At 36.0% G+C, this 27,312-nt stretch overlaps 1 protein-coding gene across 2 annotated transcripts; it reads right to left on the minus strand.

Annotated features, from left to right (window-relative positions):
• Positions 1-6,890: 6,890 nt before the first annotated feature.
• Positions 6,891-27,044, minus strand: LOC120075785 (uncharacterized). 2 transcript variants are annotated; one of them, XM_039029457.2, is made up of 22 exons: positions 25,946-27,044; positions 25,542-25,657; positions 24,282-24,490; positions 20,667-20,786; positions 19,307-19,435; positions 19,099-19,224; positions 16,838-16,893; positions 16,655-16,754; positions 16,461-16,578; positions 15,368-15,577; positions 14,902-15,238; positions 13,634-13,727; positions 12,271-12,379; positions 11,695-11,966; positions 11,471-11,598; positions 11,066-11,300; positions 8,885-9,073; positions 8,487-8,773; positions 8,135-8,348; positions 7,780-8,022; positions 7,579-7,661; positions 6,891-7,479 (listed from the first exon to the last, which is right to left on the minus strand). In XM_039029457.2, exons 1-22 carry the CDS (start codon positions 26,770-26,772, stop codon positions 7,332-7,334), a joined length of 4,350 nt encoding a protein of 1,449 aa, XP_038885385.2. In that variant the 5' UTR covers positions 26,773-27,044; the 3' UTR covers positions 6,891-7,331. The 2 variants fall into 2 exon arrangements, with proteins under 2 accessions (XP_038885385.2, XP_090168912.1); XM_090312786.1 differs by having other exon boundaries at positions 25,542-25,662; positions 25,946-27,008.
• Positions 27,045-27,312: the final 268 nt, after the last annotated feature.

Below are 27,312 nucleotides of genomic sequence, written 5' to 3' on the forward strand. Positions count from 1 at the left end.
ATCGTCTTCGTTTTAACTCCGATTTGAGTTATTCAAGAGGTGATGGAATCGTTGTTCCGAGCTCTACGCTATGAATATATTAAACCATAAAATTTTCAGTAATTAAAAAATGAGTTTGTTATCATCAAAATATTGATTAATTAATTAATTATAATTAATTAATTTGAGATTAAGGGCCAAAAGGCCAACATCTTATGGTTTTGAACAGAATGTTGACGAACCTTATGTATACAAGAAAATAGTCAACAAAAACTGTAGTTTTCTTGGTACTTTATGTTGATGATATCTTGCTCATTGGGAATGAGACAAATTTTCTCGCTAACGTAAAAAGATGGTTAGCATCCAAGTTCCAAATGAAAGATTTAGGAAATGCTCAATATGTTCTTGGGACTCAGCTTTTAGAAATCGAAAGAACATAATCCTAACAATATCTCAAGTATCTTATATTGACAAAATGTTGTCGAGATATAATATGCAAAATTCCAAAAAGGGTGTGTTACCTTTTAAACATGGAATTCATCTGTCAAACGAACAATGTCCTAAGACATCTCAAAAAATTGAGGAAATGAAAAGAATTCCATATGTATCGGAAATTAGGAATCTAATGTATGCTATGTTGTGTACACATCCTGACATATGCTTTACAGTTGGAATCGTCAGCAGGTTCCAATCTAAGCTAGGACACAGTCATTGGACAACTATAGAAAAAAAATTCTCAAATATCTCAAGAGAAAGAGGAACTATACGCTTGTGTATGGACCTAAGGATTAGATCCTTACAGGATACACTAATTCTGATTTTCAAACTGATGTATACTCTAGGAAATCTACTTCAGTATCAGTTTTCACTCTTAACGAAGGAGCTATAGTATGGAGAAGCATTAAACAAAGTTGTATAGCTGACACCACGATGGAAACAAAATATGTGGCTGCATGCGAAGCAACTAAAGAAGCAGTGTGGCTGCGTAAGTTCCTGACAGATTTGGAAGTGGTTCCAAATATTCACCTGCCCATTACTCTGTACTGTGACAACAGTGGTGCAGTTGCTAATTTCAAGGAATCAAGGAGTCACAAACGTGGAAAACACATCGTTTTTAACGCCCGAGTCCGTTTTCGCGCATTTTCGTGCCAGGAGGTTCAGGAGCGAAAAGTGGGCCCCACAGCCCCGGGGGCCGTTTTGGGTACCAAACAAGCTCCATTCGCAAAACCGTCTGGCACACGACTTTTTATCATTATTCTTAACCTCTGGGTCCGTTTTCGCGCTTTTTCGTTATAGAATGCTCGCGCACGAAGAACGGCCCCCCGGCACAGCCCATGGGGCCCCGGGGTCCATTTGGGGCACCAAACGAGCTCCGTTCGCAAAACCGTCTGGCACACGCCTTTTTTTCATCATTCCTAACCCCTGGGTCCGTTTTTGCGCAATTCCGTGCCGGAAGGTTCGGGAGCGAAAAGTGGGCCCCGGGGGCTGCTTCGGGCACCAAACGAGCTCCGTTCCCAAAACCGTCTGGCACACGGATTTTTTTCATCGTTCTTAACCCCTGGGTCCGTTTTCGCGCTTTTTCGTGACGGAAGGTTCGCGCACAAAAATTGGGTCCCGGGGCTCTACCCCGCGACACCCCAGCCAAGCCATACTATTTCATCAGAGAGATCGTACACCGAAGAGACGTGATAATCACGCAGATAGCCTCAGAGGACAACCTTGCTGATTCTTTTACGAAGGTCCTCTCGACTAAAGTATTCGAGGGCCACTTGGTTAGACTAGGACTACGAGCATCATAATCTAGGGCAGGTAGGAGAATGTCAAAGGGTATTTTAGATGCCCTAGTTTATTGTATTTTTCTCTCTTTATTTCTCAACATTGTAAACATTATATATTTATATGTTTGTCTCACTAGAGTGTTAGTTCAAGTGGAAGATTGTTGGGAATGTCCTAAACTCGCAGTCCGTAAATGTTGTTAACATATTCTATTTATCAATAAAAATGTTGTTGAGTATTTTATTCAATTATTATTAATATTGCATTCTTTTATGAAAATCCAATAAACAAATCCATGGCTATAACATGAATATTTTAACTTTATGTGGCGACATAAAAGATGATCAAATTTTAGTATGTAGCCAAAATGGTCTATAAGTATATGGATAAGATTGGGTACCTCGTCCTAGTGACACTATTGGATGCGGCCCATTTTGTATATTGATACAAATAATGTGATCCCAAAATTATTCATCTGGAGATATGTGAGTGGGGGCATCCTGTGTAATAAATTTGTATAAGACAAGATCTCGAAATAGTCATTTTTCTTTATAACAATTGTTTACTGTTAAAACTGACTATCTCAAACTCAATGACCTAGGGTAACTCGATCTTAATCTAACTATGAACTCTTATTTATTCGGGATTATCCTTTGATCTGCATAGGTGAGAGTAGTCCAACAACACTACTCAATAAGCCCACCATTTTGGGGATAAGACTGGATAGATAGCTAGGGACATAACTTTGCAATATGGAATTCACTCCTACCCGATTTAGGGTTAGCAGATGGGTTGTTCTCTTAAGCGTCGATGTCTTGTGAACAACCGGGCTCTGCTCTCTCACGAAAGAGAAGGTTATGATTTATAAGTTGGACTATAAATCAATTGTTCAATAGAGGATCAGTGGTAGCTTAAGGAACAAGATGTATTTACAAGAGTAAAACGGTAATCTTTGACCAACTGTAAATACGAACGACTTATGAAGGATTGACTTACCGATTATGGTTAAAATGGATAGAAATATATCTACAGCGGGGAGAGTGCAACTATCGAGCTATAGTAGAATGTCTTGGTAGTTAATGAATAGTGATTAATTCGAATTAAAGAATTTAACCAATTAATAGTAAATCGTTGGAGCTCATGATCTGTAGGTTCATAAGGTCTCTCTACTAGCCCGTAATTTGGATTAGTAAATTGAGTAATCTTGATGAGATTTGAAATTAGGGTTTAGAATTTGAAATGTTCAAATTCAATTAGGATTTCTGTTAATTGTATTTCATAAAATTAAAATGTTTAATTTTATCAAAATTAAACAAAATTAGAGAATCAATTAATATTTAAATTAATTTAAATATTAATTGTATGAAATTGAATCCATTGTAGTGAAATTGATATTTTATTGATTAATTATTAGATATTAAATTAACAAAATTAATTAAAATGTTTAATTAATTAATTTTATTTAAAATTAATTAATTGAATTAATTTTTATAAAACTAATAAACAAATAAATTATTTTATTTGTAAATTGATTTTAGAAATTAATTTTGAAAACACAAAATGAAAATTTTTAAAAGTTGGAAATCTCCACTATGGGTGCAAGCACCTTATTCATCCAATTCCACTCAATTCATGAAGAATGAACTAACCTTCATGCAAGCTTTGAGATTGCATGATGAAAGCTTTATAAATTAGAATGTTGGGTTGAATCATAAGGAATTTCTACAAGAATTCTGCAAAATTTGAAACTCTCTCCTGACCTTCTTCAAACTTAATCAAAACCAGCTCAATTTAATGTTTCCACCATACAATCCTTGCAAGAGAATAGAGAGAAGATTTTTGTGGTGGTCTACTTGTAGATTGAAGCATCTTTTCGTGGAGCTCAACTGGTTGTAAAGAAGTTTCATCAAAGGTATTATGTTCAACAAACCCTCTTATGAATTAGTTATTCTAAAGCATGTTTTAAACTCAAGATAAGTAATTAGAGTGCTTATTGATTCTGATTTTCTCTGCTACATGTTATTTTACTCCATCAATGCTTGTTTTAAATCTTAATGCAACTTTGTGTCAATAATGTGGAAGATTAGTTCTATTCTATCATTATTACTAAAATGCATGAAAAAGGGATGTGATGAGTACCACAGTTCAAATGAAGCAAGATTCGGAGAAAAATATAAAATTTCAATGAATGAAATAGGGTTGAGAAAAAATAACTACTAACACTTCCGAAGCAATGCATATACCACGCGCTCAAGCAACTTACCATGATCACAAGCTACACTTCTCAGTGCATTCAGTCAAAATGTCCTACTTCTAGGACACGTGCAATGGGTATTAAATGCAAAAGGCGTATCTTTATGTTTAAAGGTATTTTTTTCCTTGTTTAATGAGATCTGAAATCCCTTATTTTTTCCAGCAGCGATTAGTTCTATTTAGAGCAATCTTTTGACTTGATCAAAATAGTTTATGAAGCATGCATTAAACAAGTTGAACGCTAGCATATGAATTACTCAGTACATGTTAGTTTCATTTTCCTCAACCCATTATGAAATTAGTTACTCATATTTGGTAAAAAGAACATGGATAGACAAGAAAATGTGATGGCATTCATATTGGTAATGAAAGTTTATCAACGTTACACAACAATATAAATGTTAATGAAAATGTAAAATGAAAGATAAAGATAGAGAGTCAAGTCGTCAGATGCAATTTCTTGTGCCTTCTTGCTCCTTTGAATGACTGCTTCACGTTGGTTGTGATGGGATTAATGTCCTTCTTCCTTTGCTACTAGTGGAAATCTTGAGCTCTTACTTAAGATTTCTCAAATAGAAAGCTTGGGTGGAAGATATCTCGGAGAAGGAATGGAGAATTTCTACAGAGCTTTCGCCAACTTTTCTTTTTTTCACTCGTGCATCTTTTGGACAGGAATATTGTGGCTATTTATAGGCATCGATGAAAAATATTTTCATCTCTCACTAATTATTGTGTTGACATCAGGCATTAATTTTCATACCATGTTGTGTCACCTTACTCGCATCAGCAGTTCATTGGTTCTATCGCAAACCTTTCATGTATGCTACCAACTTTGATTAGACCTCCACCACCCATGTGTTAGTTGTATTTAATGTCTTGACTCCTTTCGTCGCATTGAACTTATGCAATTCCATTTTGGGCATTAGGTTTTCCCATGCGCTCCAACGGCAGTAGTTGCTTCATCACTTTAAGTAGATTATTGCGTTTAAAAACCTCAACATAATTTATAGAGATCATGAATTTTTGTATGCTAGCGATTGTATAATGTAATTAATTACATGATTTTCAAGTTAAGCTAACGCATTTACGATGATTTTTCCTAATTCTTTTAGACAAAAAGTGCAAAATAACTTGTGTTTTTACAAGTAATTAACGTTCAACAAAAAAGTATGGATTGTACAACTACGTATGTGATGACAAACAGAATCAACAAAATGCTAAACCTCACTAATAAGATTGAAAATGATAAGTAAAATATATTTCAGTTCAGAGTAGATAAATGCCAACTACAAGGGCTTTGGATATGTCTTCATAAAGCGCAAATGTCTCAACTAACTCAACAAATCCAACCCAAAGATTGAGAGCTCTCCATAGATACCACGGTTGCTCCATTCACATCACATCATGGACAATAGACTCAAGACCCACCTCATTGTATCAAACTTCATCGAGAGAGGGGTGACCATCCTCTAATAAATCAATATTTTGTGTGAATTTTATTTTTGGTGAAACCTATCACCGATAACGATAACATGTCATAGGTATGGTCATGAAATTAATAACTTTCTTTTTCTTGCTAATATATAGGTTGAAATAAAATCTTAACTTCAAGGTTAATAGTACACACTGTTCTATGTTCATTTTGATATGAAATCAATAATTTTTATTCATAACATATAAAATATTATTTTTTTGATTTTTATATATATTCCTTGAAACCTTGACATTTATTTAGGGATACATTTTAATCCATGATTTTAATTAAGTTAAAATATATTTGACTCTCTAATTTCATGAGGTGTCTGATGTATAAATTCCATAATGGACATCTCTCAATTGTAGTCTCATACTTCATATTTATTGTATTAATAAAAGTTATCATACAACCATATTCTAAATAATTCATAATTTTTCTGAGTTCTAAAAATACATTTTTTGGTACATAATTCATCACCTTAATTGTAACCGTCAAACTCTCATATTTCACATGTAGAATATAAACCCTTTATTTTAAGGGTAGTTGGACATAAACATTGAACCCTTCGACTATCATGCCAATTATCGATTAAGTCATTATTTTACATTTAATTCGTTAACTTCATAAAGTTGCAATTAGATCATATAGTTGGGTTTTCTTTCAAATCAGATTGCCGAGTCCCCTATTTTCAACTCAACAAATCCAAAACCATAGCCTTCCTCATCTTCATCATCATGTCCGATCGATCAAAGCAGGTGACCACTTGGACGCTCTACCACACCACTCCTCCCTCTCGCCAGACCGTTAAATTCTTGACGGTGGCTACTATTCGTACCATCTTCCTCGTCTCTTCTGGCTTGACAATAACCGGAACAGTTCTAATGCTGATACTCTCCACTCCAATTCTCGTCCTGTTTAGTCATATTCTGGTACCAGCGGCAACTGTTTTGGTCTTGGCAGCTGCCGGATCTTTCTTCTCAGCAACTTGTCGTGGTTGTACAGATACATGACGGGCGCAGTAGCTGGACCATGCGAGGAACAAAATTGAATAGACGGCGAAGCAGATTAAGGAAAAGGCGGAAGAATATGGCATAAGGTGGAAACGAAGGCCGAAGAGACAACTACGCAAGAACAGCCTTAAATGGCTTCCTTAAGAGTTCTTTTTAAGTGCTGTAATTGTGTGTTTTACTTGAGCTTTTTTGTGATGGTTTGTTTAAGTTTGAATTAAATCAAAAATTTCAGATCTTGTAAACTGAAACTACCAAATTTTGTAACATAAGCGTCAAGTGAGGAGAAATGAGTGAAACTCAAATTGTCAGAATTATTAATCCAACCACTTCAGTCGAGAGCACAAATTTCTCTGCCATTGCCATAGCCACTGAGCTTATTACAGTAAAAAATGACCTTTAAATCTTGAATATTATAGTCAGTTGATTAGAAATGGTGAAAGCCCTGGATTGTGAAAAAGAGGTACAGAAATGGGATTCAAAGGGCAACAATAAATCCCAAATTATATACAACACTGTAGACAAGACGTAAGGAAAAGGAAAAGAAGATGCTGTCTTTAGGGGAAACAAAAAGAAATGGATTTGATTACAATTGTGAATGCCTCTTCTTTTTCTTTATCTATTTTGTTTGGATTTTGAATTAAGATTTTGATATTTGATTGTTATCTACTTCTGCCCTAAGAGTCAATTTTGAGTGTGGGGTGATGATGATGAAGCTGTATTTGTGGAGAAATGGTAGAAAGAACGCCTGCCTGCTGTGGTAAAGAACTTTCCCTCCCCCAGAAAAAAGGACAAGGTAAGAGAAAATAGTCTTTGTCAAGATGGGCGAATAATAATCATCAGGACTGCCAGAACATATCGAACTCATTACTGTACAAGGATCGATCTTGGATCTCGAGATTCGCAACATGCCAATTAATGAGTCGGGATTGGAGAAATTTACAAGCAACCAATCCCGCTGGGAAGATCCACCATTCGCTTTCATCCCTGCAAAAACACAAATCACGTATTATCTATCCCGTCTCATCAGTTTGGGATTCCAATGGAAGTAAATGGTACTTATTTTCAGCACATGAAGAACCTCACATGTTAATAGTCCATGGCTGATAGCTTGGATGTTTCGACGATTGAGATTTAGAGTGAACATATCCACAGAGAAATGCAACCAACTGGTCAAAAAGGTAAAGAAACCATCAGATGGGATTGATGAGGAAGTAAAGAGAGTAGTGGACACAAACAGGGTTGGCTTGAATGTTCAGGTAATGGAAGTGAGAGTTATGAACTTACAACATTGACCAAGGATGTGATGTTCCACAATGCATAGATACGAGCGAGGCCTGCAGAACGCCTAGGTCCTTGGCTGAATAAGGCATTGATTCCAGCAGGGAACGGAAGGAGAATGCCGAGAGGCAAAATAAACAAAACTAGAAAAACGTCTGCCAATGAGAATGAAAACATCTGGAGCAGAGTAAGCAAAACTAAGCTGAAATCCCCAAGAAGTAACATTGATATGACTAAACCAACAAGATCCTGCAATTGGAAAAAGAACAATCATCACATGTAAGGTCCTTTGACACACCCTCCAAACTTAAAACCATACTAACCATGCGTAGAAGCTTGGACAACGTTGAGACATACATACCTGGTGACCAACAGGTTTTGTATTGTGAAGCACATAAGATAGAAGGCAAGATATATTTCTCTTCTCCTCGAGCATTTGTAGACTGCTGACATCTAAAATGCCCCCATATGACTTCTTTCGCCTAGCACGGCCTTCACCAGAAATATGGTCTTGTCTTAAATGTGTTTCTTCCGTCAAATGGGCTGACTGATTCTCTCTAGGAATGTTCTTCACACTGGAAAACAAGGGTAGAAGATAAAAGACAACCCAAATGATGCTGACCACAAAAGTATGCCAGAAATGTGCAAATATATCTACAACCCAATCTTGTCTGTTAAACAAGTTGATCAAAAACAAAAACCATATGTATTACCGTGAAGTTTGATCATATTGTGCATTTTCTTGATAACTTCTAATGGCCGAAGGACTGATTTCTTCAGCAGCAGATATAAGGAGACCATACTGACAATAACCACAGGCTGTAGCCTGAAACCAAGCAAGATCCACACGAATGCCATGATTCCTCAAAGCAGGATTTGCAAAATTTTCCAGCCATCTAACAACGGGTAGAAATGTCGATCTAAGCTGACCAAGACGAACCAACCGTAACTGTGCATTCAAGCCAGCAACCATGCGGTACCATGTTGTAGGCGGTAGGGCCTGCAAATCAAAATACAGAACCATCAGAATTCCAGAAGACAAAAATCTATTTAACATGATTGTTTACACAAAGAAGTATTAAACTTGAGTTCCTCATCTCGATTAGCAAACCTGACTCATGAGACTAGTAAGAATGTTGTCGTTATGAAGTGAAAAAGAAGCCATGTAACTTCCATCGCCTCCAAAGAGTAAAGAGAGTGGAAATCTTTGATTCAAACGAGGAGGAAGATCATTTCTTTTTTCGTCTCCACCCAAAAAGAAGTCCACAAATGCAAGCATTAGATCGGGTGTTGCTGCGACCTATGGTTGCACAAGAGTCCAGTCAAAATTCCCAGATGCCAGACATCATGCACTAAACTAGCTACTTCCAAGGTCGGATAGAGCAATAAAAAAAAAAAAAGAAAGAAGAGATGGATAATATACACTTCACGATTGGTAGAACAGTTTTTTTAAAAAAATAAATAAATAAAATGTACAACTACTTTTCATTTAGAAAAATTTAATTATAAGGGCACAAAAAGGACCAGTCCTTGAGAGCAAACCCTACCAAAAGAAAAGGTTCCAACCTGAAATACAAATACGAATACGAGACACAAATATGATAGAACACAAACACAGTGGCAAGTCGTTTTGTAAAGAACTAAGACATGGACACGTTTATTAAAATATACATTTTGTAAATTATATATCATTTCATGCCGAAGAAAATTTAAGTCAATAAATTATGCATTTACATAAAAATAAAAATAAATAATAATAATAATAATAATAATAAGTTTGATACGGGTCTAACAAGTGTTGGACCTATGTTGACTTCGTACAATTAGTGTCTAACGCATCCATAAGTCCATAACTAATAAGTGCAACAAGTGTCTGACATCAACATGGACACGTTAGTCAAACTTAAATGCATTACTAAAAGGTTCTTAGGAGGCTCTAATTGTGCAAAATAACACCCATAGACTGCAAAAGCTCTTCAAGGTTGAAGCCCATAGAGAAACGTGAAATCTAATGAAGGACGGAACATCCGAAGGATCCCTCTTCGAACGTCCAAATATTTTCCTATTCCTCCCCCCGACCACCACAAGCCATAAAAAATGGCCCTTTTTAGGAAAAGGTAAAGGGAGAAATTCCCAGTTGTATCACTAGTATCCTTGTGAGGGATAAGCCTAAAACCGAAGTCTAAAAAAAGCAATTCCAAACAAATATCACAAACTCAAATCTCTTTTGAATAAAATATAATCCAAGTCTTCCTCTGCCTTCCGATAGAGAAGGCAACAGAATTGACTAACTAACAAGGTAACTTCTTTGAAAGTTGATCCAAAGTGTTAAATGGTCCATGTAACACCTATCAAGTAAAAAACTTTACTTTGGAATCTTTGTCCTCTACATAGAAGGAAAGACAAGACTGGTCTAGTAAGCAACAAAATTACAAGAAAAATCACAAGAAGAGTTAGGACTCCAAACATGAAAGTGAATTGCACAGGACGAGAAAATTATAAATATAATCCCAACTAGAAGGAAGAAACAAGACCATCAGGAAACAAAAATTTCAAAAAGTGTTCACATCAAATTTCAATAATTTTTCCTTCTTTTGTAAGTAGATGCAAATGACATGCAATAATGATCTTTCCAACTATACCAAAAAAGAGTAGAGTGGCGGCAATCAAAAAGATCCTGGATTAGCAACGGACAGGCTGTAATGTCGAGGACAGATTCTAGAGAATAAAGACAGACCCCTCATATTGAATGCTAAAAAACAAATAAATAAGTAGAAGACGAAGAAAAGGAGAACCAGAGAACAAAGCCCTCCAAACCGGAGTGAAAACTACAAAAACCTGATTGGAAGTCTCTTCAACTAGAGTGAAAATCATACCTACTCACAGTTATATGAAGTGAATTACAACCTACTCACAATTATGAATTCCTCGTTGCATCAAAGGGACAAAGCAATAGACTCCACGATTGTTCTCCACTCCCACCATAATACTTCTTAGAACTCAAAGGTGCACAACCTATACAATATATCATGCTCGAGAATGTTCCAACAAAACACTTCTCATTGGCTTCTCATCAATCCATCTCCTTACTACTACTACTATTATTATTATTATTATTTGTAGGCTGTCGTTTTGTATGCCTTTTATTTTCCTTTAAAAAGATCAGTTTCTCATAGGAAGAAGAATTCCCATACAATAGCAAGTAATAGTAGCAAATATAGAAAAGACTACAAAACTCCAAAGATATATATGAAACTAATATTAGACAATAAAACCTAATATAGATCCAAACCTTAATGCCTTCATAAAGAGCACGAGAGCGGCAAGATCGCAAGCAAGCATGGTCATATTCTGATCTAACAAACTCGCGTAAACGTTGCAGTTTCAGCCTTCGACGCCATTGCTGCCATGACCATGCTAGAGGATATGCAAGAGCAGAAAGAATACTGTATACTGCACCCTCCCACCATTGATATGCTGCTATAGCATTGATCTCATCCACAAATGTATTAAATGCACTCTCATATCTGAATAAAATAGAGTAACCCAAGTGTTAATCCAGGAACAAGGGCATGGCTATAGACAAGTTTTAGATAAGCAGTTTTCATCGGTAGCCGTAGCTAAAAACAAAGTAGTTACATTGCATATATGTTGACATTAACAAAATGCATTGAAGCAATAAATCATTATTACTTACACAATCTCTTTCAGTTGTTCTGGAGGGGAGTGTGAAAGATGCCAAGGCTCACCAAAGGTGTTTGGACCCGTAAAGTACATTCTATACACATGACTTTGAGACTCCTCAGCTCTATTTGTTTCCAAGACCTAAATCATGAAAAACACCTTATCAATAGAAATTCATTCATTTATGTATTGAGGATGTCTCCAAGGGATTAAAGGTCATTTCATTCAGAGAAAAACCTCATTCAGTGACTCCAGGAAAGGAAAGGAATGATCAATTTGAGATCCATGTTGAGTTGGCATAGGGCCAGGTAGCTCATCCACCCCGACAAATTTCATCCGTGCAACACTAAGCACCAATGCCAGCAGAACAAGCAGACCAAGTAGGAGACCACAAAAAAGCCAAGGACCACCAAATGTATAAATTAACTCTTCAAGAGCAGTATAACATTTCGGCATATGGTATCTATCTGAAATGCATTTGTAAGGGCATGGAGTTTCAGTAATGCCACCTGAAAGAGTTAATAATGAGGTTAACCGACATTGCATGCGATACAAACCTTGAATCTTAAAATCAGTCTATAGAATCTTATGAATAAAATTTATAGATTGAGGTAAACATGTTATTTGTGCACAAAAAAATATAAAACCACTTTCAAAATCCACAAAACAGTACATCCGTTAGTCACAATTTCTTCATTGAATCTTGACCATTAGAACATGAATAACAAATACCATATACATAAAAAACAGTACATCAGTTAGTCACAATTTCTTCATTGAATTTTGACCATTAGAACATGAATAATAAAATACCTCGAACAGATACATAAATGGCACGATGTGGAAGCTCATCAGGGGGGCATTGTCGACAAAGAGCTCTATCAGATCCACTGACATTCTTGAAAGTACCCGCGGGACATTCCTGGAAACATCATAGATATTTACCCACTAGAGAGAGAATGGTGGAGAGATTAGAGAACCTAATGGTCTAATTAAATCCTGAAAATTTTCTTTTTAAGATTCGTGGCTATGGTGGAACAAGGCTATTTGTTGACATATTGATACTTTTCATGACACTGGATGATTTCAGGTTGCGGACATTCTTGTTTATGAGTTTGATCACTACCTTTCCTTTTTCTTGATAAACCATATTAAACTAAAAATAAACCAAGTGACTGTGACAATACAAAAAACACCCTAAACTAACCACCATGAATTAGCCAGGTGGGTGTTCAATATGGTTAAAAGAATGAGATTCAAGTCATAGTAGCAATTCAGCTAAGATTTTTGTTTTTCCTTAACATACACCAAGGATACTATTTTATGAGTTTCTAGGCAACCAAGGTAGCAGGCAGTTATCCCGTAAGAATTGTAGGTTTACAGGTGGACTAGACGCTCACTTGAAAAAACTACCCTTGTTTTACCTGCTTGATTAGCTAGGTTCAAGTACTTTGGTGACTGAACTTGAGTATATGGGCATAGTGTGACATCATCAAAATATACAGTAATTTATTGGTTATTTTGACATCATTTCGAAGTACAGTGTAATTTATTGGTTGGTTCATGCATAGTTGATAGTCTTTAGTTTAGTTTTGAAGACGTATTTACTGTGTCGCGTATGAAGTTCAGAATGTTGAAGACGGACTCATTAAGTTAGCTAAATGTATTTTCCTTAGATTGAGTCCTCTTCTCTTCAACTTTAGGAGATGCAAATAAACATATATACAATGGATTGAGCCACATCAAGCCCAGTAGATGCAGACATAAGAAGGAAAAATGGAAAACAAATGTAAAAGTAAAGTTGTTTGAAAGTAGGACTTTGACAACAATGCACAGAAGAAGACTCACGTGAAATTTTTCTCTAAAATCTAAAAATATGCGTAGAGCAAAATGTCATCAAAATTAAAATATTTTAAGAAGCAACATAATTATTTGAAACATTTCAGAATTTCAAATAATGGAATAACTGATAAAAGGAAAGGATAATCTAAACATGCTTAAAGTAACATTTCAACATTTTCTAAGATACTCTCTAGAAACTGTCTGAAACAAATTCACAATATTGGGAAATTGTGGTGTTTTCATGTCAGACATGTTCTGAAAAATTAAAATAATAAACATTTTTAGATCACAAAACAAACTAGATAGTAACCTATCAAGAGAAACAGAAACAGACCTCACAAAATGTTCCAAAAAGACCTTTAGGGCACGCGCTCCCAGTCACAGTACCATGTTCACCTCCACCACCCTGTTCACCACCTGTACCTCCACTGCATAAAACAAGCAATCGATGGTTAAAAGGGAGGATTTCTTCATCTTGCTAAACTGGAAAAAGAGAACCCCCGAACTTCACAATGCAATTAAAATGGCTGAAACAAATACAACTGGCAGCATCCTGTCAAGTTACAACAAAACAAAAGCTACAGAGCAGCATAACACAGATGACAGAAACGGAAAATCCATAAACTTTAAATATTATGGAGTTTTAAGGTTAACCAGGAGTGGTATATCTACTTCAAGGAGAGATGACACTTATATCATCCATTTACCAACCAGACCAACTCATCCAACTAACTTCTCTTTGCTATATTCACAATTTTCATCCATATCTTACAAGGATGAGAAAAAGTTTCTACGGTTTTTCCTTTCAGTTTTCCAATCCTTTACACTCCTGTCAGAGATTTTATATAAATGTGTGTGTGTATATATATATAATAAAAACATTTGATCGATTTTATCTAAATGAGGTCAAAAATCTCAAATAAGGAAAAAAATAGGAGGGTCTTAGGGAAGCAGGTATTGTAAGTTGATTTGAGAAGGGAACGGCCTTAAATAGTTGACCAAGAGAGAAAACCCTCCCCTCCAGATCCACCTCATATTTGTGTGTTGTGTGCAAAGGGAGTGAAGAATCCTTTTCACATCTCTTCACTAGTTGCAGTTTTGCTTTCAAAGTTTGGCAATTTTTTGTAATTTATTTGTGCTTCGATGGTGCAGACCAAACCATAAAATTCGCTTTTTAGAGGTGCTCTATGGGTGGTGGTTTAGAGAAAAAAGCCAAAGTGCTATGCTCCAATGCAGCAACCTTATGAATTATTGAAGAGAATGGAACAATAGGATCTCTCTTTCTTTTTCTGAGGAACAAGAAACAAAGCAAGGTTAGGATCTTCTCATATAAGTTTTCTTTTGAATACTTTAGTTGACCTAGTACAGTTCACAATCACTAACTGGGTCGCCCAACCCATGCTCCCTCTGTTTGGAGAAAGGATGCCTTGTAGGCTTGTCCCTTTGTCCCTTAGGCATGTGGCTTGTTTCTTTTTTTTAAAAAAAAAAATCCAAAATAGGAAGCCTGATAATTAAATTGACAAACACATACCCTGTACCATTGACAGAAAATTTGGAAACGAACCCCATAACAGAGAACTTAGCATGGGCAAATGTACTAACCGGGTACCAATATGACCTTTCACACTAGCAATGGGCTGGTACACATCTCCTGTAGGTATGTCAGCCCAATGAAAGTGAATCCTTCCTCCACCACCTCCACCACTTCCATTTGCTAGACTATATCCACCAACACTTGAAAGAACAGCTGATGAACCAAGAGCCAGTGTATGAACAAACAAAAGGATAGTTCCACCAGAACCTCCCCCAGGGCCTGTACTAGAACCTTGAATATTGGTCAACTTTTTCATTTCTGCAGTTCCATTGAAATTGTTTCCATCAGATGTCACCGACCCTTCAATGAGCAAGCTTGACAATGGATGCGCTAATGAGCCCATCACTGCATATGTAACAAAAAAATGGTAAAGGAATTGAATGTCTATTAAGCTAATTTAATAGAAGCTCATTATCTAGATTAAAGTCTCAATTGAAATAGAACACCCATAAAGAATATTCAATATAAACTCACCTATAATGCCTCCACCTGAAGAGAAACTAGCTAAACTATCATTTCCACTCCCGCTACCAAGCTCACAGGGAAGATCTGCATCCCCATAGGAGATGCCACCTGGGACACAGTTATTATTGAAGCATCCTTCCCCACCTCTACCACCATACCCACCACCACTGTATATTCCATTGCCTATGGCATTCCCTCTTCCCACACCTCCTGCACACCCTGCAATTGATAAACATTCGAATTAGAAAAGAAATAAAATGTTCTTTCCAACCGAGTACAGGTACGTAGTATAAGCTAGAAACAAACAAGTGGAAAGATAGTTCTCTAGGCAACTAAAAGAACCTAAACACCCTTCCTTTGTTAGTAATCCTCGTATGCTCTTTCCTTGATTATTCAGGAGGGAGTGGATACTGGATTTTTTTTTTTAATGAGAAGAAGTGGATACTGGATAGGATACAATTAATCTTCTATTAGACGTAAGTAGTATCGGTGATAAGGCATCATCCCAAATAAAATACCAAGGGATTATAAAAACGTAGTTATAAAAAAATGAAATTATTTTTCTACAAGAAAAAAATGAAATAAATAAGAACAAATAAATTAGAGATAGAACTCAAATAAAAAATAATAAAAAAAATAAAAAAAAATCTTGTACTGAACATTTCCCAAATTTCTTGATCCTATTTATAAATTCTGCTAGGGAAATCTATGGTTTCTCTCCTAACAGGAAATAATCCAGGCAATTCATTGAAACCAGAAGCTTCCCCTGGAGCAAACCTCATGCAAAATTCTCCATGGCGGTTACTGCCCTCTTTCCTTATTCCACTTGGTGACAACACTTCTCTCTTACAACTCTAACAGACTCCAATCATTCCGCATGCCACAAAGTCATGCACAAATTAAATTCCAATGCGAAACAGAACAGCACATTGTCAGTTAATATATGATAGGAGTAGCTAGTTTAACATATTATTAGAACTTCAGAATTAAGCCCTTACGTGTCAGTCAGAACTTTCAGGTGTGAGTGTGAGGATGCATGCAAAGCAAAACAAATGAATGAAAACCAAAAACACATGGTATGTGAGAACCTTGATCAACCTACCCATCCCAGATGCACTGATCATCCCATAAGACTGGACGGTTATAGTTCTTGCCCTGTGGAAATGAACAACTGAACCTTTGATAAGACCCTCTACAGTGATATCTTCGACTCTGCAGATCTGAAAAGGAAACAAAGTGTCACATAACAACAAAACGTAAATGCCATGGCAGATTCCGTTTCATTCTGATAAGCACCTGGAGGGTGAAAGAAAGTGATGAGTTCACATTGCAATCTTCAGGAGGATAAAATAGTTCCATGGGGCAATCTTGGTCTTCACAGTAGAGCTTAGGAGTCCTATCAAATGAGAAAATTAAAACTAGTAGATTCGAAAGGATAAATTATGCACAAGAGAAACGAAGGGCCAGATTCAAACTTACACAGCATTTTTTGCTGCATCATCTACAGGGCCTCGCAAAATAGATCCAGGACCAACCTTTTTCCCCAAAATAGATAACCAAATTAATAACCAAACACAAAGAAAATAAACCTATCAAGCCAAACTTCTAGTAATATTGATCCAATGGTCCGCTAATAATTCTCAAATAAAACAGAGGATTTAACGATTCTATTAATAAACTAATGAACTTCACAAAGAATAGTTGCAAGTTGCAACTATGCAAGGATGGAAGGTTGTAGACTGAGAAAACATCTGCTAGAAACAAAAGACTGAGAGAATTCCAAAGAATCATGTACCTATTGAAATGTGAATTAAGCCATGTGGCAGTCAAAGAAAAAGCGTTGATAATAATAAATTATAGCAAAAAGAAAATGCAATGACAATTGCAATAAATTATCCGCATCAAGAAGTACAGTCAAACACACAACCTACCATTTCTTTGCCTATTCCTTGTCATGAAGACAGTAAAAGTACTTCAATTTTCAGGAGAAATCTACAAGTTATGATCAGACATTTTTGGATAACACAACTTTCAAACTTGATTGAAGTAATTATCCAGTCCCTTTTTCCTTTCTTATGTGGCAACTTGGATTCTTCAAGCTAACTTCAATGTTTTAAGGTAGTCTTGTGGGAGAAACCACTTGTCAAACCAGCTACGGAAAGATAGCAACTTCTCAAAAAAAAAGAAAGAGGGAGAGAGAGAGAGAGAACATTGTTGATCTACCCTTCTGTTATCTTCCCTTTAAAATGGCCGTTTTGCATGGTCAGATCTCAAAGAACCGCTTTTTCTAACACTTAAGGACAGATTTCTGGTTTTAGATGCACTTATCATAAATTCACCAATACCGAGGCCAAGAGAATAGGCAGAACCATCTTAGATCACTTGCTTATTATGTTAGATGCAGTGGGATAAAATGGGGTTCCACCCTGATTTCTTTATCTAAAGTTTCTCATCTCTTATAGAAAATTGGTGAAATGGTACTCTTTTATATGGATGGTTGGGTCATGGATGTATGCAAAAGCTAAAATTTCTGGAAATAGTTCTTTTCTCAAGGTACAAGGAAACTTTGTCTGCATAACTCACATAGCACAAACTTTGAGATATCTAACAGAAACATGAAACTTGGAGGAATTCTCATTCCTCAAAAATAAAAAGATGGTCAATAAAGAGTGGTCCTCTCCCGCAATCAGGGAAATGTAAAAGTTGCTCAATTTGTGTAATTGTCTCCATCAAGATATAGAATGAGGATTTGTAGGTTTCCTCATTCAGCTCTACTCCAGGAATAATAATAAGAAGAACAAGGAGAGGGACAATTATTTATGCCCGTACAATACATGAGATCCAATCTCTTCTAAAGCACAATCGTCAACTCAAAGTTGAGTTCACTCAGATAGAAGTTATAAATGTCATCAACTTTCAGTTCAAACAAAGCTCTAACTTAAATAAAGCTCCAACTTCGAGTTCAAATAGTATAAAGATCTCACTTCTCACATAGCCCATTGGAATTGTTTCTTGCAACTACTTTGGCATTGGCGATGCCTACTTTTGCAATTCCTTACTTCCCATGATACAAAGAAATCTATGTTTCTCTTAAAAAGGAAATAAAAAAGCTCCAAGTTCAATTAGCTATACAATAAAATGCTATAAAAGATTTTGGATAACCATCAAGACTGGTATGCCTAGGGTGTTCTATGATTTTATCAAAAACATAATCATCAATACTAACTTGGATGAGACCTATAATTGCCCATTCCAAAGAAGACACAGGGAAAACCATAAATGCTCCTCCAAACACAATTACCCAGATCATCCCTATTTCATTGCAGGAGATAGATTGATCATGGATGCTTCTCTTGTTGCCCAGTAGCTTATAGATGAGTGAATGAGGAAGAAAGGGACTAGTAATTGATTTCACAAAAGCCTCTAATAAAGTAAAATGAGATTTCTTAGACGTGATTTTTCTTGCCAAAGGCTCTAGCCCTTGTGGAAGAGAATGTACATTCGTCTATATTTCTAGTTTTAATTATACCATTATTGTCATAGGCATAGACAAGCCAATGCATTAATCCCCTGACAAGGGACATGGCTTTCATTCCCTCGTTCATAATTTTCATACCATCAATGAAATTACTCCTAGTATAAAAAGTTCAAAGGGTAAGCATTTCATAGTTGATCCAACTATCACATGAGGTAAGTATAAAAATGATAGTCGATCAAAAAGCAAACTGAGTGATACTTACATGAATACTATAAAATAAAGACAGAACTAGACGCTGTGCTTCAATCCAATCTCCAGGACCTGACAAGTTCAATAAACCTTGTCCGTGGACTCCCAGGTTAGCATTAGAATGTATAACGGATGATTCCTATATCAAAAGTAGAGGAATCAGATAACATAAAATGGAAGGCTACAAAAGATAAATGTCAAGGAAGTTATGATTAAATTACCCGAAGAACTATCAAGTTACTGGCCTCAAGCAAGGATGTCACAACGCCAGAATCCCCACCTCCATCTATAAGCAATTTAGAATTCCACATCAAAAACATTTTCACTGACATGCGTAGAGCCCCATACACCTGGAATTGTAGATCAAGAATTCTCAAATCACGACGTCAATAAATTATAATATATTGGAAATTGACAATTCCAAAGTGCTATATACCCGAAAGATCTAGAATAAATTACACTGAGCCGATTGCATATACAAAAGAACACAAAAATAATGGGAACTCAAAAGCATATAATATTAATACTACCGATGAAGTGCACCTATTTTCAGTGCCAAGAAAGGAAAAACTTCTTTCTCCTTCCTTGTTAAATAGCTATTTCTTACACCACCACCACTAAAAAAAAAGTTTTAACTTGCATATATATACGTGTGAAAACTGAAAGCTTGTTGAGAACAAGGGGAAAAAAAATACTAAAACTAGGATTACAAACAGTATCGAGGATCATCCCCCTAGTTACCCATTTTCTAAATATTCATATTTCAGATACAGCGAAACTATACTAATGATTATTTCCATGGTACTGTGTGCATAAATGTATAGACAAACCATTAAGCATTATTGCAAGGGTTTCAACATCATTCAATAAGTTGAAAATTGACAATAAAACAGAAGTACAAGCACACAATATAAAAGACAAGCAATGAGAGAGAAAGAGATCAACACATGCATGAAACATAAAAGGTTTCACCCTAACAAACATTGATGGTTAAAAATAACTTTTGGTCTCTAAACTTTCATAGAAGTAACAATATTATCCCTAAACTTCGATTTGTAGCGATTTTGTCCTTATACTTATAAATTTATAATAATTTAGTCCTTGAACTGTAGCACGTAATAATTTAGTCCCTATACTTTTAAATTTGTAACAATTTAATCTCTATCATGAAAAATCACATCAAACTTCATTGTTAATTTGGATTATGTAACGACTACGTCATTATAATTTATAGAAAACCTTACCTTTAATTAGTTTATCAATCTACATGCATAAGAAAATTCATTAAATCTTTTTAGTATTCTCATCATTGGGAATGAATCATTATGAATTTTTAAAATACAAGGACTAAACTGATACTTGTTAAAATTCAAGGACTAAATTGTTATAAATTTGAGAGTACCAAGATTAAATCGTCACAAACTTAAAGTTGTCAATTGAAGTATTACTCCAGAAAATTTCAGGGACTAAATGTGATTTTAACCAACATTGATTCCCATTTTTAAATCATGAACAGGCGAGAAAATAGATGTACTGCGGGCATGAAGAGCATAATTGTAAGCCATAGAGAAAAAAGGTTACTTTGATTTCTGAGTTGCTCATTAAAAGTTCTTCTGCCAACAGCTCAAACTCTGATGAGGCATAGTGCGCCAGCCCAAAACTTAATACTCCGCCAGATAAAAGGCTAATCTGACCTTGAACCTAGTTAATAGTATTGAGAACCAAGATTAAGATTGTTGATGGAGCTCATTTCAACATAATGAGAGATAGAAAAAATATACATCAAAGAATCAAATGAGAACTTGGCATGTATAATATGATTCTAGTATCATTTTTTAAACCAACGACCAAGCCATCCACAAGAAATGATAATCTACAAAATAGTGCAAGGCACATAAGGCTCAAAAATCAACATCGCCTAGAATACTATGTTCAGTAAAATTCACCTAATATATTAGCTAATTTGGTGAAATAACAAAAACCAAAAAAAAAAAATTTAAAAGAAAAAATCAACAACTATGGTTCATAAAATAAGAAAAGGTGGAGCATAACATATCAGAAGGGCTAGATACTTAATTCTATCACTATAGGGACAAATCAGAAGAGCATCATATATAAAGTTGTCATAAGAAGTACAGGAGAAATGCATAGAGATGGTAAATTTTAGTCATCAGTCGGCCATATAAAGGAGACAAACCAGAGCTGAAGAAGACTAGATAAGAATGAGGGCATAGGCCCTTATCTGTATCATGTATAGCAGGATAAGTCGAAGAAGAAGAAGAGAGTGCGATCAAATTAGTTGAAAGAAAGAGAGAGAGAGCAATGTATGGAATGAGAAATGATATGCACGGAAATTCAAGGTGCACAAAGGTAAAATAAAACAAATTTGGTCGTATTTTGACCGCTCTTCAAAATGAATGGATACAACCAAGAAAGTGAAAATAAAAGAAGACATCAAGTAAAAGCAAAATGAGTATGGATACAAACAATACGTCAATGTTAGATTGCATATTTCCAAGGGACGCCAAAACTTATCACTGAAAAAGCCATTGTGATGCAGGATGAAATGCAAGATAATTAATATAATTTACGTTATGTTTGTGTAGTTGTTAATTTTTAGATCAATTAGTGTTTAATTAGTAGTTGGAATTCATAAGTTTATTTTATTGTAAGGCTACAAATAGCCACTTTAAGACTTGCAGTGGGAGCATTTTGAAATAGAACATTGTTCTAGAGAGTGTTCTCTCAACCTTAGTGATGTAGCCTAAAGACATTAAAAGAGTAATCCCCGGGAATCTAAGATTGTGGATCTTTTATCAGAATGATGATGTGTTTCATACAAGAGGGGAATGTTCCTATTTATAGAATTTTATCACAAATGGGGTGAAACTAACCTAGAATATTGCCTAGATACCCAATTAACACCTATTCTTCTTACATCATTCTACCCCTCCAAAAAGAAAACTCATCCTCGAGTTTTCAAAAGAAAAAATCAATCCAAGAAGTAAAATAAACTCGTTCAATGGCATAGGCTAAACCAACCTCCTACATTTTGAACAAAACTATTCCGATTAAAGAAGTAAATCCGAGACAAAAAAAGTCCAATATTGCCACCAAAAGATGAACTTCTCCCTTGGCCATAACCCAAAAAAGAAATTTTGATCAAGCTCATTCAAAACCATAATCATAAAACCAATCACAAAAGATTTAGCTTCCGAATAAACCCTTCAAGAATCACATTTTCTTCATCTTTTGCTTCAAGTTCTTTGACGTTGTGGTAAACGATTTTCGACGCAATCGGTGTGTCATTCTTCATCGATTTACTGATTTCAGCCTCGACATTTAGAGTTTCGATGTTCAATATCTCTTTTCCATCTTCTTCATTGGATTTTTCTTCTTCACTTGAGACTACTTCCAAATAAACATTTTCAAATTCTTCTTTTTGATCCATTTCATTCGCGTGATTTTAGCCCAATTCCCCCCCCCCCCCCCACCCCCAACTACATGGGTTTCAACAAGATTTTTCTCAATTTTATCTTCAAGATATTCTATTTGAAAATGTTCCAATCGTGATTCCTTTTTTTTTCTTCCTTATATGAAATCAATCCATTCTTGAACTCTTGCAAATGAATTGTAATTGATCAATATGTTAAGTCATTTTTCCCAATGAACATTGGCTTTCTTTTGTTATTTTCTTTATTTCCTTCAATGCTACGGGATCAAAGTAATCATTTTGTTGGATTCTTGGATGTGTTTCAATCCCGTAGTGGATATAGGACTCATCCATTGATTTTTTTAATCAACCTTTCTTGATCGTGTTTCATAACCAAAAGAGTAATCACGAGTCTCAGACATTCTTCTTGGGTGGTAAACATTCATTCTTGATTCATTTTTTAATTCATCTAACACCCAATCCTTACGTCAATTACTTGAAAAATGGGGGTGATGGGATTGTTGGACCCTTTTTTGATATTGTTTCCTTCTTATTCCATCCCAAACTGCCTTGGAAAAAACATCGGAATCACTACAATCACTAGAGTCAAAATTCCAATATGGATAATGATAGGTTCTTTGAGAAAATCGAGCATGGGCAAAATTAGTATGTTGGAATTCTTCTTTTGAATCACTTAAGAATGTAGGAGGTTGGTTTAGCCATATGCCATTGTTTTGGAAGTACATTTGATTTTCTTGCCCATACTAATTGTTGTATTTTTCTTAGACATCTTCTTTGATTGGCAATAGTCCATGACTCGTTCTTGCAAAATCTTGAAAAAACTTTGGTTCCTTCTTCTTTCTTGGAACTTCAAGGGTTCCCCTAATTAGTTGTGGATTGTTCAACAACGAGCACAACTCACGAAGGTCCTTCTTGCAATCAGCATCACCAAGAGTTTACTAGTTTACCAATCCTCCACCAGCGACGGTCAATGTTGGCCCAAATGGCTGCTCTGATACCAAATTGATGTAGCCTAAAAAGATTAAAGGAGTAATCCTCCAAAAAAAACAAGATTGTGAATCTTTTATTAAAATGATGATGTATTTCATACAAGAGGGAAATGTTCTTATTTATAGATTTTTATTACAAGTAGGAGTAAAAAGGGAATTAACCTAGAATACTGCCTAATTACCCAATTAACCCCAATTCTTCTTACATCACTTAAGAATGGATTCATCCCTTATTTGGCCAAAGATGTGCCTTGATCTCAAATCTACTACGTCAATCTATCTATGCTTTCTCAACTCTCATGGTTCACAATTGGTAGATATTGTGGTGGTCAGTCACGAGGAAAATAGTGATAACAATCTATACGTTGCAATATATAGCAGCAACAAGCATGTCGATGAATCTTTTGGTGTCAAACAAATAATTTGTGCAAAATCATGGAATTTCTTAGATTGATGAAGGAGACTCTAAACTCTAAAACTACTACACACACAAATATAACCGGCATGTTTGATTTGTTGGTGAAAGAGGCTTCCACAAGTGTAGAAGGAGGTATCAACTATCAATAAAAAGCTTCAAAACTAGAAGTAGAGTGGGGAAACGAATGTAGAATAAAAGAGTCCCACTAGGAAGAGAGTTGAACTATATAGCTCAAAGGAAATAGTTTGTACTATTCCCTACAGCAACACTTCTCCATATCCAGAATTTCATGCTTGAGTAAACAATCTAAACTGAGTTTCAAGTTAATTACAAACCTGAACACGACTCCAAAGCAAAGGAACCGAAGCCCTGGCATTATTTCGAACATAAACATTTGTCATAAGTGGTTGATTAGGAAACTCCAAAAGAAGTGTGTCCGTATCCGTTGTCAAGTTATGATTGGAAATTGTAAGGCTTCGAGGAACAGCATCATATAGCGTCCCGGCACCACCAGAATTTTCTGGACACGCCAAACTACGTCCCCCTACATCAACAACATATATTTAGCAACACTTAGCAATACGACTAAATGAATTAACACAATGACATCCATAAGCAATCGAAGTTACATGCCAGATGAGCAGTTCCTACAATCCCTGCCAACAAATAAGTTCCCAAGTACTGAAGAAATACTGTAGAAAATTTTTGTTGCAGATAGATGAAAGAAGTTGGTCCAATCTCACTTCATTCACTCACGTGGGAGGGAGAAAAAAAATGTTGAACACAACATTGAGTACCAAAAAGAAGCGACCAAACATCAGGAAGAGCTAAACAAAGGGAAAGAATAAAAAAACAAGGAGACTCCCAAGCAGGATGTTTCTGAAGTCCATCCTATATTTCGGCATTTATGCTACTAGAAACAAGAGTAAGTCTCCCAATTATAGAAAATTGAGCTTGGTTCTAAACAAGCTTCAAGTTTTAAGACTAAACATAATTTTAGGTTCTGGCAGAATGAAATGGGAAGGAAACAATAAAAATTTTGTAGAATCGAAATTTTTTCCAAGTCTCTACTCTTAAATTCTGTAAATTTTACTCCTCTTCACTCCAATTTTCATTGTCTTAATGATCTATTGGCCTTATATGAGATTTCTTCTTTTCTAACCCCCCATTGCTGGGGGTTTTGCTTTCTTCACACTTCTGTAACATTCCATACTACCAATAAAATACTTTGTTTCCTATCCAAAAGAAAAATACCAATCTTACAAAATGAGCTTAGCAAACTATGCAACTGAAACGTAATATATCCAGCCTTTTCCCCTGCACATTGTAGTTTAACAAATATGTTAACAAGAAAATGAAGCATAACTGGAAGAATAAAATTCATGCATGCATAGATACATACATAAATTTATATATATAGATGTATGTATGAATTTGTGGTTGGGTATGGATGATGGGCATGTGTTTGTATACGTGTGCCAGTATGTGTATATTAATGTACATATAATATAGATACTGCACATTGTTTTGTAACATGATCCACGATTTTGTAATATATACAACACTGAAGTTCACCAATCGCTTATAACTCTCACCATGAACAAAAATTTGAGGATCATCATGCCTGCTGAAAACATCAACAGCGATTCTTCCACCACCACCCCCACCATATCCATTACCTCCACATGCACTTATCTTGCCATCACCAATCCTGTTCTTCACAAGCAAAATACTTTATTATTCATTTTTTTCCATGTCCATGTTTTATGAAACAAAAAAAGAACCAAATGATTTTTTATTTTTTTAAAAAAAGGGTAACATGGAGACCAGCTGAACTAAGCCCTCAAATATTCTCAATTATCCACAAGAAGGCAAACTCATATAGCTCTCACGCCCATAAAATCATCAAACAAATAGGAGGACGATATACAGTTTTCCAATGTGGAGTTGAAATTAACGAAATCAGACAAACAGATGGGGAGATAAGATAGATACTTACATTTTGTGAGCAAGGATATAGATGCTGCCACCTGATCCACCTCCACCTTTAGTCCCTCCATCACCCCCATCCGCCAGAACAACGCCATCAAGTATAAGAAGATCGTCGACGTTCAACTTCACTTTCCCGCCACCCTTTCCACCATAGTCTACCTCCTTGCTCGTTGAACCACCCCGGCTCCCAAAACTGCTAGGTTTCTGCAGCGATGCCCATGAGTAAGCATCCCCTCCCCAAACGTCCTCAGGAAGCTTAGTTGTATCCGTCAAACAACATGCTCCCCTCCCTCCATGTCCTCCCCCTGCTCCATCAACACTTTGTGGCGTTCCACTAGTCTGTGACGGCGGATTCCCAGCTAAAGCCGTCGTGTTCACCACAGACCCATTAAGAAAGCTAGCATTACAGGCAGCCAACTCAAAACTCCCGGTAAATATAGAAGAATCATTGCTCAACGTAAAATTGCCAGTAATGTTAATAGTAATCGAACACCCTGGTTTAGGACAATTAAATTTCACCCCAGGCAGGATATAAAAATTCCCCTTCCCGGCTATATACACGTCATGAGTAAGGTTCAAATCGTTGACAATCTGACATGTAGTATCCAGCGAACCAACACCATCTAAATCATCGGTGCAGGAAACTGAAGGTGGATGAGGCGGCGGTGGCGGTGGGGCCGGCGGCGAGTAATCCTGATGAAAAAGAAACGCATCGTAATCGAGAATGGAAAATTCATCGTCGGCCGTGGATGAAAGAACAAACTGAGACTCTGTAACAAGAACAACAACTACTATAAGCAAAACAAAAATGGAGCGGGAGTGAAATCGAGCCATTCACTACTGGCAATAGTCATTAGGTCAGAGAGTATAAGGATTGGTAGATGAATTATGAAATGCGATTAAAGCCAAGACTGAATCCACCATGAATACAATCTCATGAAATTCAGAAATGAAAAACCCTCCTTCAACCTCCCACTGAAAACCCTAGAAATCGCTCAAAAACACAGGACAGAGAAGGTAAGATTGAGGTTTTTTTTTTTCCTTTTTTTTAGCGAATGAGAGAGGAAGGTAAGGGAAATTAAGGAAGGAGCCTTTACTTATTTCCTGGACGACTTAAAATGACAGAGAAATGTTATAAAGCGGCTTGATTTCAATAAGCTCGCCCACGTGTATTCATCTCATTCGTCCATCTCTATAGTCAACTCTCTTTTTTGACTATTCGTTGTTTTCCCGCGCTGGAGTTGGCACGTGTGGAGGTTAATCGTGGTACTTTGTCACATTCATCATTAAATCATAATGAACCTTACTCTTGTTCTAAGATCGTGAAAACCACTCGCTATCATCAAACGACGTCGTGTAAAGGGAATTAGACGT

Source organism: Benincasa hispida, chromosome 4 (assembly GCF_027475165.1).
Source record: "Benincasa hispida cultivar pf3 chromosome 4, pf3_genome.v1.1, whole genome shotgun sequence".
Lineage (NCBI taxonomy): Eukaryota > Viridiplantae > Streptophyta > Magnoliopsida > Cucurbitales > Cucurbitaceae > Benincasa > Benincasa hispida.

Excerpts from the sequence above, each read along its gene's own strand:
- LOC120075785 (XM_039029457.2), bottom strand. The coding sequence starts at position 26,772 with ATGGCTCGATTTCACTCCCGCTCCATTTTTGTTTTGCTTATAGTAGTT. Across the intron at positions 13,728-14,901 it reads AAAGGTCATATTGGTACCCG|TGGAGGTACAGGTGGTGAAC; the intron begins GTTAGTACATTT and ends TGTTTTATGCAG. Across the intron at positions 8,023-8,134 it reads CAAAACCTGTTGGTCACCAG|GATCTTGTTGGTTTAGTCAT; the intron begins GTATGTATGTCT and ends TTCCAATTGCAG.